This window comes from Marmota monax, unplaced genomic scaffold (assembly GCF_021218885.2).
Source record: "Marmota monax isolate L192 unplaced genomic scaffold, Marmota_monax_Labrador192_F-V1.1 WCK01_AAM20220418_F8-fsc00028, whole genome shotgun sequence".
Classification (NCBI taxonomy): Eukaryota; Metazoa; Chordata; class Mammalia; order Rodentia; family Sciuridae; genus Marmota; species Marmota monax.
Genome location: NW_026694779.1, coordinates 13,424,928 through 13,439,231, shown reverse-complemented (window position 1 = coordinate 13,439,231; position 14,304 = coordinate 13,424,928). Strand labels below are relative to the sequence as shown.

Sequence of the window (14,304 nt, the reverse complement as noted above, 5' to 3'; positions counted from 1 at the left end):
TGTCCCGACATCTGGAACATCTTGACACAATTGTTTATTAGAGTCACTTATCTCCAGTTCTGAAATGGAAAAAAAAAAAGTTTCTGAGATTTGGGGCTTGATACAACTTGATCTGGGTGTATCCAATGGTAGACAAAGTATGCCGCCCAAAGACCTGGAAACAATTTTTCCCCAGCAGGGAGCAGGTCACAGAACAATACCATTCTTGTTTAGTGCCAACCCATGTGGGGTTAGCAATCTGCCAAGTTCTGATGGCTGGCAGGACAGCCCTTTTGGTCTTGAAGGTGTCCACCAAAGGAATACACCAAGAGCTTACCGTGTACATGGTAAAGGATCCCGTGCAGAGGACATGGCCCTGAATAACACAGATCCTGTCAGTTATTCAGTTACAGCTATGATAAAGGTCATGAAGGAGGAGTGCCACAGGGAGAGGTGTGGGCACCAGACGCTGCGGGTCAGAGAAGTCTGTCCTTCCACAGGCAGGGGTGCTGGAGCTGATACGCAGGGTCACCTACATAGGAGCAAATCCTCAGTGGTGGCCGAAGGGCTGGGGGGAGGGGAGAGGTTGGAAAACTGGCAGATGATGCAGTGAACTTGGGAAGATGGTCCCAGGTGCAGACAAGAGCAGGCACATGGGCTCAGAGGCATGGGGAGCTTGGGGGCACATCCTGGACCCTCAGAGACCAATGAAGCTGGAAAAGGAACATGGAGGGCAGGTGGCCAGCAGGCTCTAGAACAGGCTGGACCTTAGGGCCACGCACAGGAAACAGGAAGGCAGAAAACTTAGGAAGGAAGAGTGAGGCCACATTTACATCTCCAAGAGAAGATTCCTGGCACCAGGCAACGAATGAAACAGAGGCAGAAGTCAGTGATGGTGGAGGCCAAGGCCAATCTGCTCCCCCATTTGGCCAGGTCTGGAGATACCTTCAACTCCCCAGGATAGGCAGATGCCATGGATGGGGCTGGACATTCTCTGATGTACAAACCACTTCTCTGAATCACCACCGTGAATGCACACCCCACCAGGAATCACCCAATCCAAGGTGTTAAGGGGCAGGTGGGGAGAAACCTTGACTTAGACAGAGGGATCACTTGAATGAGCTGGAGAATAGCGAAGAGGCTCACGGTATATTAGGAGGTAAGATTCACAGCATGTAATGAAAGACGGGATAAGGATTTCCACGAGCAGGAGGTGTAAGGATCAGCCTCAAACGTCTCATAATCCCAAAGAAACTTTACTCAGGATATTCCCTTTTGCAGAAAGCCGAAGAAACTTGTGTTCTAAAGTGGATTTGCTCTTACGGTCAGGTGTGTTAGGATGGGAAACAGGCGGGAAGCAAAACCGTGCCGTCACCAGGTCTGCGGCAGCCTAGACTCTGACATGTTAGCATGTCTTTCTAGACCATGGCGACCTAGCAATTAACTGCTGGTGATGTGGGTTTTAACACATCATCCTGGTTCTAAAATGATCAGGGAGGGGACTTCAGGCAATGATCAGAGGGCTGGGACGAAGTTCATGCCAAGGGCCTTGTAATGCACATGCAAGGGCCCGAGTTAGACCCCCAGCACTGCCAAGTAACTAACCCACTACATCAGTAAAACCATGGAGATACAAAGAAGAACAGCCCATGTTGCTCTACTCACTCAACAGCCCTTCCAAGGACCAGCATCCCCAGGGAGCTCATTAGAAAGGCAGAGCCTCAGGCCCCAGGCCCGCCCTACCAGGGATCAGAATCTCTAGGGATGGGACTCAGGTAGGTTTAGTGATTCCTTCCAGGCTAAGTTTGAGAAGCACTAACCTAACTCACATCAGGAACAGGAAACAGCGTCTGTGTGGGTTACAGCACTGCAGAACTCCAAGCACTCAGCAAGCATCCAAAAATTGAAATCTAAGATGGCTTCAATCTAATCTAAGATCACCCAGAGCTAGCCAGATCACTTATGGAATGGGTTTTAGGCTCTGAGTGTTTCTTATCTATTTCAGCTTGTAACAGAGAAGCAAACATTAGGATCTGTTAATAACAAAGAGAGAAAAAGAGGGAGGGAGGGAGAAAAAAGAAATTTAAGTGCTTACATGAGAGGTTCCAGGCAGTGTCAAAACTTTTGCCTTTGGGAGGTGAAGAAACAGTGCTCAGCAAGACACAGAGTGGGCCCGAGGAAATAAACCAGTCCTTAGCCACTTTCAAGAGGGAAGACTTCTATGGCTGATGCAGGAGGAGGGGAAGCTCTGGTCAAGGGCCACTCAGGGTTAACTCCGGGACTAGAGGAACAAGCTTCCCCAAGACCTCAGCTGAGGTGGGCCATGGTGTCCCATCAGGGTCTGGGGCCAGGAAAACCGTCTAGGGCAGCTCTCCAAGCAGACCACTGATGGTCCCCATGGCTGGCACTGAGATCCACGACATGCCAAGCAGGCTTTCACTCCAGAACAAGGCCCTGCTGTGTGCTCAAAACCATCATCTTGTCCCCCAACTTAGTACCCTCCATTTCCTCTCCCAACCCAGCGGAGCCTCAAAAGCATCTACAGTTTTGATTCAAGTATCATATTTTTAATTCTGAGAGCATTTGTCCAAACACTCCAGAAAGAAAACAGAAAGGCAAAAAGAAATAATAAACTATCTCAACAATGAACGAAGTGTACGCTGTGTGGGAGTTAATGGCTTATTTATAAATAAGTGTCACTTTAAAATGACGCAGGAAGTCTACATGACAACACAGACAGGAGAAACTCAGAGACTCCTTTGCCCTGGACCTGGCTCCTGAATGGAAACCAAGCTGTGCCCTCGGTCTGAGTGACTCACAGGCTCACACCAGTTCTTGATAGCCTGTGGGGTCCTGGGTGAGCCACGGAGCTGTAAATATTTGCCCTTCTCCTGAGCTAGCCAGCTGCTGAGGCTGCAGCTGACAGACAGGCGGGGGACAGGAAGGGGGAGGGGACTGGAAAATTTGCAGGCCTGGCCTGGATGTGTAGAAGAGGCAGGAGGCAGGCTGGGGGAGGTCAAAGGGAGGCAAAGCAGACACGGGCCCTGGGGCCTCCTTGGACAAATCTGACCCCCTCTCTACTGGGCCATCTGGAGGAGGCAGCCAGAGTGGCAGCCCATGCCCCTCCCCAGGAAAGCAAAAGCACCCAGCTGGTGAAAACATGGCTCAGAGGACATCTGACAATATTTAGAGGCATTTTTGACAGTTGCAACTGGGGAGAAAGGTCTACCGACTGGCATCGACTACCAGCCAGGAAAGCGGCTAAACGTCCAGTCCGGTCCCCAGTGCCTGGGACAGCCCCCCATGACAAAGTGCTCCAGCCCCCAGACTCTGAGACTGAGAACTCGGGCGAAGAAACTGAATCCAGCTCCTTCCCCTGAGTCACTGTTTGAGTTTGGACAAGTTACATAACCTCTCTGAGTCAGTTTCCTCATCCCGAAGGATTAAATGGCTAATGCACGTAAAGTGCTTCCCACAGTTGCTGGCACTTGACAAGGAGTGGTACTTGTGGCTCTATTGAGAGACAACACAACACTGGTTAAGAGCTTCAGCTAAGAGAGTCAGACACACGGGGGTCTCAACACAGCCCTGGCTCCTAACAGCTGCCGCCCAGGACAAGACCCACCCACCGCCCTGAACCTCAGTGTCTTCTTTTACAAAATGGGAAGCACAACACCCACCTCATCCAGGAGGAACGACTTAACCGCAAGCACCCAGTCTGGAGCACAGCGGGCCCTCGCTCTGGCTGCTCTTACAAGCCCATCAGCCGGGGAGGTGGGCAGGGGAGAGGCTGAAAATAACTGCAGGTGGCAGGTGTTGCGCATTTACTCTGCCAGGCACGGGCCAGCCACGGGCCAGGCCTTCCCACGTGATCTCGCCCCACGGAGAACGCCCACCTTCCTCATTCACAGAAACTGAAACACCTGTGAAGGCCACTCAGCTGGCAAGCAAAAAGCCCAGAGTTTAAAAGGAGTCCCAGGTCCACAAGACCCACCCTTCTCGCTGGCTGGGGAGGGGCCCTGTGATTCTTCCTGAAATGCCCGGATGCATCCCTCAAAAGTACCTCTCCAGGAGCCGGCTTCCAACTCTGGAGAGGTCACCACTTCTCTCGAGACCAACGCGGAGGTGGTCGCAGAGCCCACAGGTGCCCAGAGGCCTCTCCCTGGCAACCATCTCAACCTACTCTGGGTTCCCTTTGTTTTTCTGTTTTGGTACCAGGGACTGAACCCAGGGACGATAAACCACTAAGTCACATCACCAGCCCATTTTTTAAATATTTTGGGCAGGGTCTGAGTTGCTTGGGGCCTCACTAAACTGCTGAGGCTGGCTTTGAACTTGGGATCCTCCTGCCTCACCTTCCTAGGCCCTGGAAACACAGGCGTGCGCCACAGTGCCTGGCTCCCTTTGTTTTTTTCTAGAATCCCGGTGGGATCAGGGCACATCATGGGTCACCGATGTAAGACCCATGACTCCCGACCTTAAGGGAGGCTAGGCGACCTCCCTGCCCAGCTGTGGTGAGCGGCAAAACTCTGGCTAGAGTCCATTCCCCACTCACGCCCTACACTTGGATGGGGGTTCCTTTAAACCTTTCCAGATCCTCTGCAACTGTGGCTATACTTGGCCCTGTGCGACCGGCCAGCTTGCAGGGACCGTGGCCCTGGGCCTCTGAGCTTAGACAGGTAAGGGACTTGAACCCGCTGATAGACAGCTGTGGAGCACTAGAAGAAGAGTGAGGCAGGGATGCTTCTAGGCAGCTCCTGCATCCCGGTACTCCTGAGGAGGAGAGGGGCGGAGCCCCGCTAACCCCGGGTCCGGCGAAGGGGAGGAAGGAGAGCGGTGGGCCGCGGACTCCTACCTTGCCGCCTGGCGGCGCGGCCACGCAGCGGCTGAGCGAGTCGAGGCGCGCGCTATACTCGGTGAACTTCTTCTGGTAGCGCAGCGCGGTCATCTGCAGCTCGAGCTGCGCGGCGGCCAGCTGCGCCACCAGCGACTTCTCCCGCTTGCCTGCGCGCAGCGCCTCCTTCTTGAGCGCCTTGTGCAGCGCGCCCAGACGGGCCTGCAGCGCGCTGTTGTGCGCCCGCAGCGCCCGGGCGCAGCAGTGGCCTCCCGCGCTCTGCTCGCCGTGGGTCAGGGGCAGCCCGCAGCCCTCCTGGCAGCGGCCCACCGGCCGCGCGTCGCACGCGTCGCGCATATGAGCCTCCACGTCCCGCCGCAGCAGCAGCTGGCCGCAGCCCGCGTGGCGACAGCGCGCGGGCGCAAAGTCGCAGCGCTCCAGATGCTCGGGCAGTGCCTGTAGCTTCACCACTCGGCCGCAGCCGCGCGCCGCGTGGGCGCACTTAATGTCCAGCTTGAGGATGAGGCGCTTGAGCGGCAGGACGTGGTTGAGCTCCTTGGCCGACAGGCGGCCGCGGCAGCGCGCCGGACAGCTGCCCTCCTGCACCACCCAGGGCAGCACGCAGCCGGCGCAGAAGACGTGGCCGCACGGCGTGGTCAGAGGGTCCTCCAGGACTTTGTGACACAGCGCGCACTTCAGGTCCGGGTCCACGTCGCCATCGAAGCGGTCCAGCTCGAAACCCATGGTGGCGGCCGGGCCCGGGGTCGCCGCCGGGCGGCCGGCCGCCCCTCCCTCCCAGCGAGGCGGCCCAGACACGCCGGCCGCGCCGCTCGCTAGCTCTCCCCGGACTGAGCCTAATTGCTCCAGACTTCCTCGGAAAATGCCCGAGGAACAGGACTCCTCCGGCCGTATTTGCCAGAGCGAGAGCGCACGCACATCCCGCCTCCGCGTCCTACCGTGCGCCCTCTGCGACTGGAGTAGGCGGCGGTGGAGAGGACGCTGGGGACACCCTGAGGCTCTCGGGGCAGGGCTGATCCGCCCCGGGCGCCAGCCAGAACCCTCTCGGGGCGCGTCGCCGCCCTCTCTGAGGTTTCGCTCTAGGGGCCCAAACTCCAGCAGAGAACCTCTCGCTGAGTTTGGAGCAGAGGCGGCAACTTTCGCCCCAGCCACACTGCTCCTAGAGCCCCTTCCGGAGCCGACCCCGGGCGTTCACACCCCTTCCCCTCTCCGCTGATTGCAGAGGGCGAAAACTACGGCGGGGCCGCTGTCTCAGCACTTACGGTCTCCTTTATTTATTTATTTCATTCCAGGGAAAGTTGCAGCTCAAACTTCAGATCAACCGGAGGTTCTGTGAACCCCAGGGTTTTTAGCAAGCGGAGGCTTCCAGGACCCGGGGCGAATTTACAGGGCAACCTCGTGGGGACCAGTGCTGCTCTCCAGTTCCCTCGGGTGTGTGTGGGGGGGGGGGGCGTGCTTCCTGAGCCCACTCCCCACACCCCCGCGGAGCCCGCACTAGAGTGGCCAACGTTTTTTGGTCCCTCAAAAACCGTCATTGTGCTTGCTGTTCCAAGAGCATCAGCTCCCCTTGAAACGCCCCCCCCCCCAGTCCCCGTCCCCGTGACAAAACAAGTGACTCTAGCCTTACAAAGAGAACTGCGAAGTGCAGACGGGAAGGCCTTATCCCAACCCCAGACCCATGATGGTCTGCATTTCTTCTGTTCTGTTTGGATTTTCGTTTTTTCCATTGTGTGCACTTTGTTGAGCTCCATCTTCCCATTGGGGAAACTCAGATTATGAGAAGGAAAAAGAAAAGAAAAAGAACAAGGGGCTGGGGATGTGGCTCAAGCAGTAGCGTGCTCGCCTGGCATGCGTGCGGCCCGGGTTCGATTCTCAGCACCACATACAAACAAAGATGTTGTGTCCGCCCAGAACTAAAAAATAAATATTAAAAAATTCTCTTTAAAAAAAGAAAAAAAAGAACAAGATGTTGTCCCTTCGTGGATGTTTCTCTGATTTTAATGTGGTTGCAGATTCTGACCCAGTGGGTCTGGGGCGGAGCCTGAGGACCCTGGAAGGAGCCCCCTTGGGATGCTGATGGTGCTTGCCCGTGCCGGTTTGTGGATTCTCACTAGATTGGGAAACCCTGATCATCTGGGCTTTTTCCTTCTACTACGAGTTGGCTATTCAAGCAGTACTGACTGTGCTGGCTTCTGTGTCACTCTGGACTGTTGAAACAATGCTTTCAGGATTCCAACCCCAGTGGAAAGTTTGTAACATCTTCTGTGCTTTGGGTGAATTTTTTTTTTTTTTTAACCTCCTAAGGCTGTAGACATTCCTAAGAAACAGGCAGTCAGCGTGGGTGAGGGCGAAATCGGGTTACGGAATCCTTGTTTGGAATCTGTTGCCAGATTCTCAGCAGCAAAGCTGCAAGTTAGGATCTCTCTGTTTAGCCGGGCTCTGGAGCCCTGGAATCCCAGCTTCCATTTTGCCTAATTGCTTTTACTTGTCTCTGTGCTTGCTAAAGACCCATGACCTTCACTATTGAACCGCTTCACTAGAGTGAAAGAATTGCGTTGATGTGCATGAGGATTACTTGTTTTGAACTAACCTTTGAAAAGTTGTCACTAGGTTTTCCAGTGCATGGTTAGATCTCAGGAGAGTGCTCTTTAATCCGAGTTGGTGGCATTTGTGGTCTGCTCCCGCTAGAGACTTTCTTTTAATTGCTTTAATCAACTAATGCATTTCTTTGAGAGGATTCCATGTGGGGGGGGGAATATTACTGGCCTTGGCTAAGATAAGCCTGTGCCAGAGAATCTTCCCTCCATCTGTCTATTTATCAAACTCCTCGCAGGTTCTCAGGTAATGGGTGAGGAGCAGACTCTCAACAAAGGTGTGTGGGCTCGTCAGTTTCACAGAGTGGGCTAGTGTCAACAGGGTGATAATCTTCAAACCAAACTGGTTTTGAGCAACAGAGAGAGCTCTGTAACACACCATGAATAGGAACCAGTGCTTACATGTGGGGTGCATACTCCAGAGCTGCCCCGATGCCCCTCTCAGGACCCCCAGATGAGAGGCTGAGAGGTTGTTGATGACATCTACCACGGAGGCCACCTAGCAGCCACAGCCTGTTGTCAATTGGCCTCTTTAGGCAAGAGGAGTCTTCTCAGCCACTCCTCATTAGTTATAGTATGAAATTCACAGAGGTCAGCAAAAACAAGACAAAAAAAGAGAAAGAGTAAACTTCTAGAATGTCAAAGCTGGGATAGGGGTTGACTGTGCACATATCTATCACCAAACTTAATGCACAGGCAGGGGAACTGGGAGCCCAAACTGGACATTTCTCAATTTTGGCACTTAAGTCCAGTAATCCTTTGCTGTGCACATTTGTTCTGTACGCTGTAGGAGGTTTAGAAGCCTCTCTGGTCACGACCCACTGGGTGTAGTAGCAACTCCCATACATACTCCAACCCCCAGTGTGACATCCAGACACTGCAGTGTCTACTGGGGGCAAAAATTGTTCCCAACGGAGAACCACGGTTTCTAGGGCAACGTTTTGTTGTCTGGTAAAGGAAGTTTGCTTGCTGCAGAATCACCAGGTGAGCACCGACAGAAGGATGTAGCGTGGAAAGATGGAGGCCTTGGGCGGGGATTGGCCTGGCCGGCCTCCTGCAGGAAGAGCTACCTTTTCTAGAGGCTTCCTCAGCCATCTCGGAAGCTCTGAAGTGTTTGAAGGAGGCTGAGTTCCTTGCAGACCGCTGCACTGGTCCCTCGCTGAATGAGCACCTCTGATCTCAGCCCTTCCTTTTATGATCTGATCTGCACTTTCTAATCAAAATTTTAGAGAGCCTGACCCTAATAGAAGCTCTGTATCTGTCTTCACCCCTAAGCCCTCTGATGATAAACCCTGTTCTCACTGCCCTTTCCGTGAGCATGCTCAACCAGGGGGTGATTATACTACCTACGAACTGTTGAGCTCACCCTCGGGGCTGAGCACTGTTCAGCTCTTGGCTTTTCATTCTCTCCCTAATCCCATCCTTTATCCCTCACATCCAGAGGTAGCTATGTTCTTAGCCCATTCTACAGAGAAAGAAACCGAGTTCACATGGGTGAGATAGGTTGCCTCAGTGGCAAGCAGAGATCCAGAGAATCCCAGAGTCCTCACCCAACCACGTGGAACAGTATGCTTCCTGCTCCAAAGGCCTATGTGGGAAGCCCTGCCTTACAGCCAAGCAGGTGGTCACCACACACTGCCATCTTTCCTTTTTGGCACTGGAGATAGAACCCAGGGACACTTAACCACTGAGCCACATCCCCAGCCCCCTCCCCTTTTTTGTATTTTATTTAGAGACAGGGTCTCACTGATTGCTAAGCACTTCGCCATTGCTAAGTCTGACTTTGAACTTGTGATCCCCCTGCCTCAGCCTCCCGAGCTGCTGGGATTACAGGAGTGTGCGTCCGCACCCAGACACACCGCCATCTTTGTCTACCTGTATTCCCTGTGTCAGTCTCACTTGTCAAGTTCTCAACAATCTCTGTGTCAACTTCAGTTGCTGCTAAGTCTACCTAACTTGAGGAAGTCTACCTGATTAGATGAAACAAAAAAAGCCAGGGATGTTTGGATTCTTTGGTGGCCTTTACCAGGCCTAACATTGATGCTCCATTAACTAAAATAGTGCTATACAATTAGAAGTCTTTTTACCAAATGGAAGAACCACCAGAGAGGAGTAAATTACAGCAGTCATCCACCGACTGGTGTGGGCCACTTCCATCAGGGGGTTTGGCCCTGAATCTAGCCCATGGTGGCCAAGCTGGGTGTTGGGGATATTCATTTGGCCTTGGATTGGAGGATGGGGAGAGGGGAAGGCAATGTCGATCCTGGAGACTTCTCAACATGGGTGAATCAGCCAAGACCACAACAGGGGTGATGCACAGGAGAACATAAAGAACTGGAAAATGCTTCTTCCACATTGTGCTTCTGCACCTTGGCAAGGCCTCCTTTCCTCCCCTTCCAGAGGAGACCAGCTCCCAGGGTCCCAAGCACACACCCAGTGTAACAATGATCACACCCAAAGGTCTTCATGTATCTAATCACTATTTAGTAGCTTCCTGGGCTGGGAAGACAGCTAGGGGCTATCTTTTGTGCTGGGTGAACAAGATGTCCCAGCAAGCCCTCAATCCAGAGTAAATGGGCAAATGTCAATAAACACTATGAGATGATTATGAAATGCGAGTAGTTCCCTAATGCAATGCTACACAAAAGGTCACGGGTCTAGGAGCATGGGCATAACCTGTGTACACACACATGCACATTTTAACTTACACCACCAACACACACACACACACATTCATACAGGGGAAAAAATTAAGTTTACTCAACAGAACAGCACATCCAAATAATCATGGAATAACTAAGGTAGGAATGTCTCTGTCAAATAAGAAAACTAGAATCTGCATGCCGTAATGGCGTCCAAGTCCCAAGAGACTCAGACTTTCTTCCTGCTCTTCTAGTCTTTGAAAGGGCCTGGTCTCTATTCTCACTTCATGGACTGCCACAGAGCCAACCATTCCAGGTGGAGAAAAAAGGAAAAAGAAAGAAAGAAAGGCCCCTAATGAATTCCCCTAACTTAGCTTTCTTTAACAAGCTTTCCTGGAAGCTCTCTTATATCTCAACAGCAAACCCTAAATACTCGGAAGAGAATCTATGAAATCTTCTATAAGGGCACATATTAATGGCATTCTACCAAAGCACACCATTTCATACCTCCAAGGATGGCTAAAATCAAAAAGACAGTAACAAGTATTGACAAGTTTGTGGTGAAATTGGACCTGTCCAATGTCACTCATGGGACTATAAAATGAGACAGGCACTTTGGAAAACTATTTGGCAACTCCTCAGAAAATTATTGACCCTATGACGCAGGAATTCTACTCCTAGGCATGCACATAAGGGCCCCCAAAACATGCCTACTCAATATGTCGTACATGAGGGTTCATGACATTATTGTTCTTAATAGCCCCAAAGTAAAACCAATCCAAATATGTATCAACTGATGAAACTGTCAAAGAAATGCAGTGTACTCAGGTAATGATATTGTTTGCCATAATAAGAAATTAAACGCGTGGATATACACTGCAAATGGTATTGCAAGTAAAGGAGCCAAACACCAGAGAGTGTATGATTCCATTTGTAGGGAATAAACAGAGACGTTGATGAAGGTGACAGAAGGGTCAAATGGGGACTGCTAACGGGTAGGGGTTTCTTTTTGTAGGTGATAAAAATGTTTTGAAAGGAATTGTGCTTTCAATATACAAAACCCCACTGAGTTGTTCTCTGAAAAAGGGTGAATTTTATCATGTGTGAATTACATCTCAATATAGCTACTACAAAACAGTATTCCTGGGTATGGTGGCACATGCCTATAATCCCAGCAGCTCAGGAGGCTGAGGCAGGAGGATCAAAAGTTCAAAGCCAGCCTCAGAAACTTAGTGAGACCCTATCTCAAAATGAAAAATAAAAAGGGCTTGGGATGTGGCTCAGTGGTTAAGTGCCCCTGGCTTCAATCCCTGGTAGCAAACAAAAACAAACAACAACCCCAGTATTATTAGGGTTTTGTTACTAGGAAGAAGGGAATGGTAGATACAAGTATCACTCTGCAGAAGTCTTCATCATGCATAAGCTACATCTTAAAGTGTGTCTAATTAAACTTGTTTTATTTTCCTGTTCACGCTAAAGGCTATATTTTGAAAGATGACTGAATTGAAGTGCATATGGGAATCTCTTTGCCTGCAAGATTCTGAAACTCAATTCAGTGTGAGTCATACTTTTTTTTTTTTTTAAAGAAAAGTATATTTGACAACATTGAAGAGTCCAGGAGGTAAAAAGACTTCAGGCATGGCTGAATCCAGGTGCTCACATGAATACACAGAGATCTGCTCTGCTTTCCCCTCTGTTAGTTTCAGGCCTCAGGGTTACACAGACAGCCCCTCCAGTCCCTGCTTCCATCTTTCACACATATTGACCCCAGCTTGAAGGGCATCATATTCCTAAGAGCACCAACAAATGTTCCAGGCATGAGTCCTGGCCAGTCTCAGGTCATCAGCCCATTCCTGGACCACATGCTGAGGACTGTCACACTCAGATTTCAAGGAATGGAGGGGAGCAGAGAGAGGTTCCCCCCGAGATGCCAGAGAGGTGAAAGACCCACACCCACTACAGTAGTATTGCAGAATTCATCATGAATCCTAACGAGGGACAGGGCCTCACCTGTCACACACAGGTGTACCCACCATCTTGGAATGAATCTGAAAAGCACACTCAGGCCCCTGAACCATCACCAGCTACACTCGACTCGAAGCAGGAATAGGTGCGAGGGAAACATTGCACCAAGTGAGACCCTGCAATATCCCTCTAGTACAGACCTCAAGTGCGACTCTCACACTGTGACAGACCTCCTCCTGGTAGAAGCTACAATTCTGACCAGGTCAAGGTGTCAGCATCCTTCCTCAGTGCTGCCCCCAGGGCCTGGATGGTGTCTAGCGCACACTGGGTGCTCAGTAGACACACCCAGACGTACTGTGCAGTTACCTAAATACTGATCCAAACCCAGCTTTCAGGCTTTTAACACTCACAGACACTAGAACATTCCGTAAGTGGGAAAAAAAAAACAAGGAATGAGATTTAAAGAGTGAGGTCTATGCTTACAAGGGTTCCCGTTCAACAAATTCAATGACTCAGTCATTGCAGATGCAGGGGATGGTATAAAGTCATTTAAAAAAGAAAATGCACCAAAAGGACAGAATCCCAGCACCGATTTAATAAGAGAAATTTAATTTTGCAAAAATTGACTTTTCCAATATTCAAGGATCACTGCTCCGGCGTGCACTTTAACATAAACAAGCCCTTAAACTTCCCTGCCTCTCAAGCCTGTGATCTAGGAACTTATTAATTTTAATTTTTTCTCCTGGCAGCTTCTCCTCCACTCTCATTTACCCGGTCTGTAAAATTATGATAATAATAATCCATGGTTACTTAGTGTGTGGTAATAATTGCTAATTAACTAATTTTTATATGTAGAAACCTGCGAAGTTATTACAGCAGGGCTCAGTAGTGTAATGGCAGTATTATGCGATGGTGGTGGAGAGCCCGACTTTCTGTTTTCAGGGTGACGGGCGTCTATGGGAACAGGCAATCCTGAACCAGTTCTGTCTGTCAGCCGGGGGCTGATGGATTTGACAAGCCAGCACTTGCAGGATGGTGGCACTTTCTCTTGATACCCAGAGCCTAGAATAACCAGGGGCGGGGGGCGGGGTCAGTGTTTCATCCATGGGGGTCTCTTTATAGCAAAATACACACTGCTTTAGTGTTAGCATCAAAGATTTAGAGTCACAATTCTCCAAATCAGTGACTTCTTCAGAAAGCATCCCACCCTGAGTCTAATAACACACAACTGCTTTCATCCAAATGGCATTTGGTTGTACCAAGAAAGAGACTTGCTTTTTGTTTTATTTCTTGCCATTTCTATCTTTTGTTTTTTTTTTTTAATTATTACAATAAAAGAATAGCTTCTCTTCTCCCGGGAGGGCTGCAGGCAGAAGATTTTTTGAAATGTCAGCCAACCAGGAGAAATGTGACATGGTTTATTCTTTGAAATCTTGTCCCGAAACTGTGGTTTTGGTCTCCAGATCAGCAAGGCACTTGGCAATGCAAAAGCTAAAACAAAACATTCACCAAACCCTTCCTACAATGAATGGCCTGGTGTCTCTGGGATAATCGTTTGTTATATTTTAATGAACAAGAGCTGCTTCAACCTCTTAGTCTATTTTCTTTGCTGCACAAGAACAGACACGAAGGGCTTCGCAGGGCTGGCCCTGAACTCCCTTGCATGGGGGCAAAGAAGCAATCGTGGAAAAACCTGGAGCGGTGGTCATATTTTTCTCCACAGGTGAGATGGAAACCGTGTCCAGACGCTGGCACACTGGCTCTGGATGTTGGCAAGTCGCATGCTCCTGTCTCCACAGAAGAGAAAGAGCCTTAGAAGTGGAGTCCAGAAAGATGAAAGGGCTCGGAGGACAGTGAGTCAGTTTGTCATTGGTGGGAATCTTTGGAGTAACTTATAATTTATTTGCGGGTTGTGTAAGTTTCAAGATGAAGATAAACCAAAGAGCTCACCCTGGCTCTCTCTAGCCCATAACTTTTACAAAGTTTCTGATTGTTCTTTAAACTAGGGGAGAGAGTGAAAGTATATTTCTGATTTGTAAAATGTGTGTCTGTTTGTTTTTTTCCTGGAAGGGAAGTCACTGGCAGGCCATGTCAGGTCCGTCAACGGAATGGGGGACGAGGCGGGTGTGGGGGTCGTGGCCTGGGAGTCACACCCCACTGGCAGAAACCTGTGAACAGGATGAGTTGAAAGAAGTTTCACGTTTCGTGCATCTCTGTGCAAAAGTCAACCCGTGGATGGACTCCTGACATGGCTTTTTTGGCATTTGAAAAA

General features: G+C 50.4%; 1 protein-coding gene across 2 annotated transcripts in view; it reads right to left on the bottom strand.

Moving 5' to 3' along the window:
* Pdzrn3 (PDZ domain containing ring finger 3) overlaps nucleotides 1–5,692 on the bottom strand; it is a 211,842-nt gene extending 206,150 nt beyond the window's left edge. Inside the window, exon 1 of one of the 2 annotated variants that reach the window (XM_046425616.2) lies at nucleotides 4,835–5,692. In XM_046425616.2, coding sequence (XP_046281572.1) covers nucleotides 4,835–5,557 — 723 coding nt within the window. In that variant the 5' untranslated portion in view covers nucleotides 5,558–5,692. Of the gene's footprint in view, nucleotides 1–3,659; nucleotides 3,923–4,834 lie in introns of those variants that run through there. The other variant, XM_046425617.2, reaches the window with a different exon arrangement.
* Nucleotides 5,693–14,304: the final 8,612 nt, after the last annotated feature.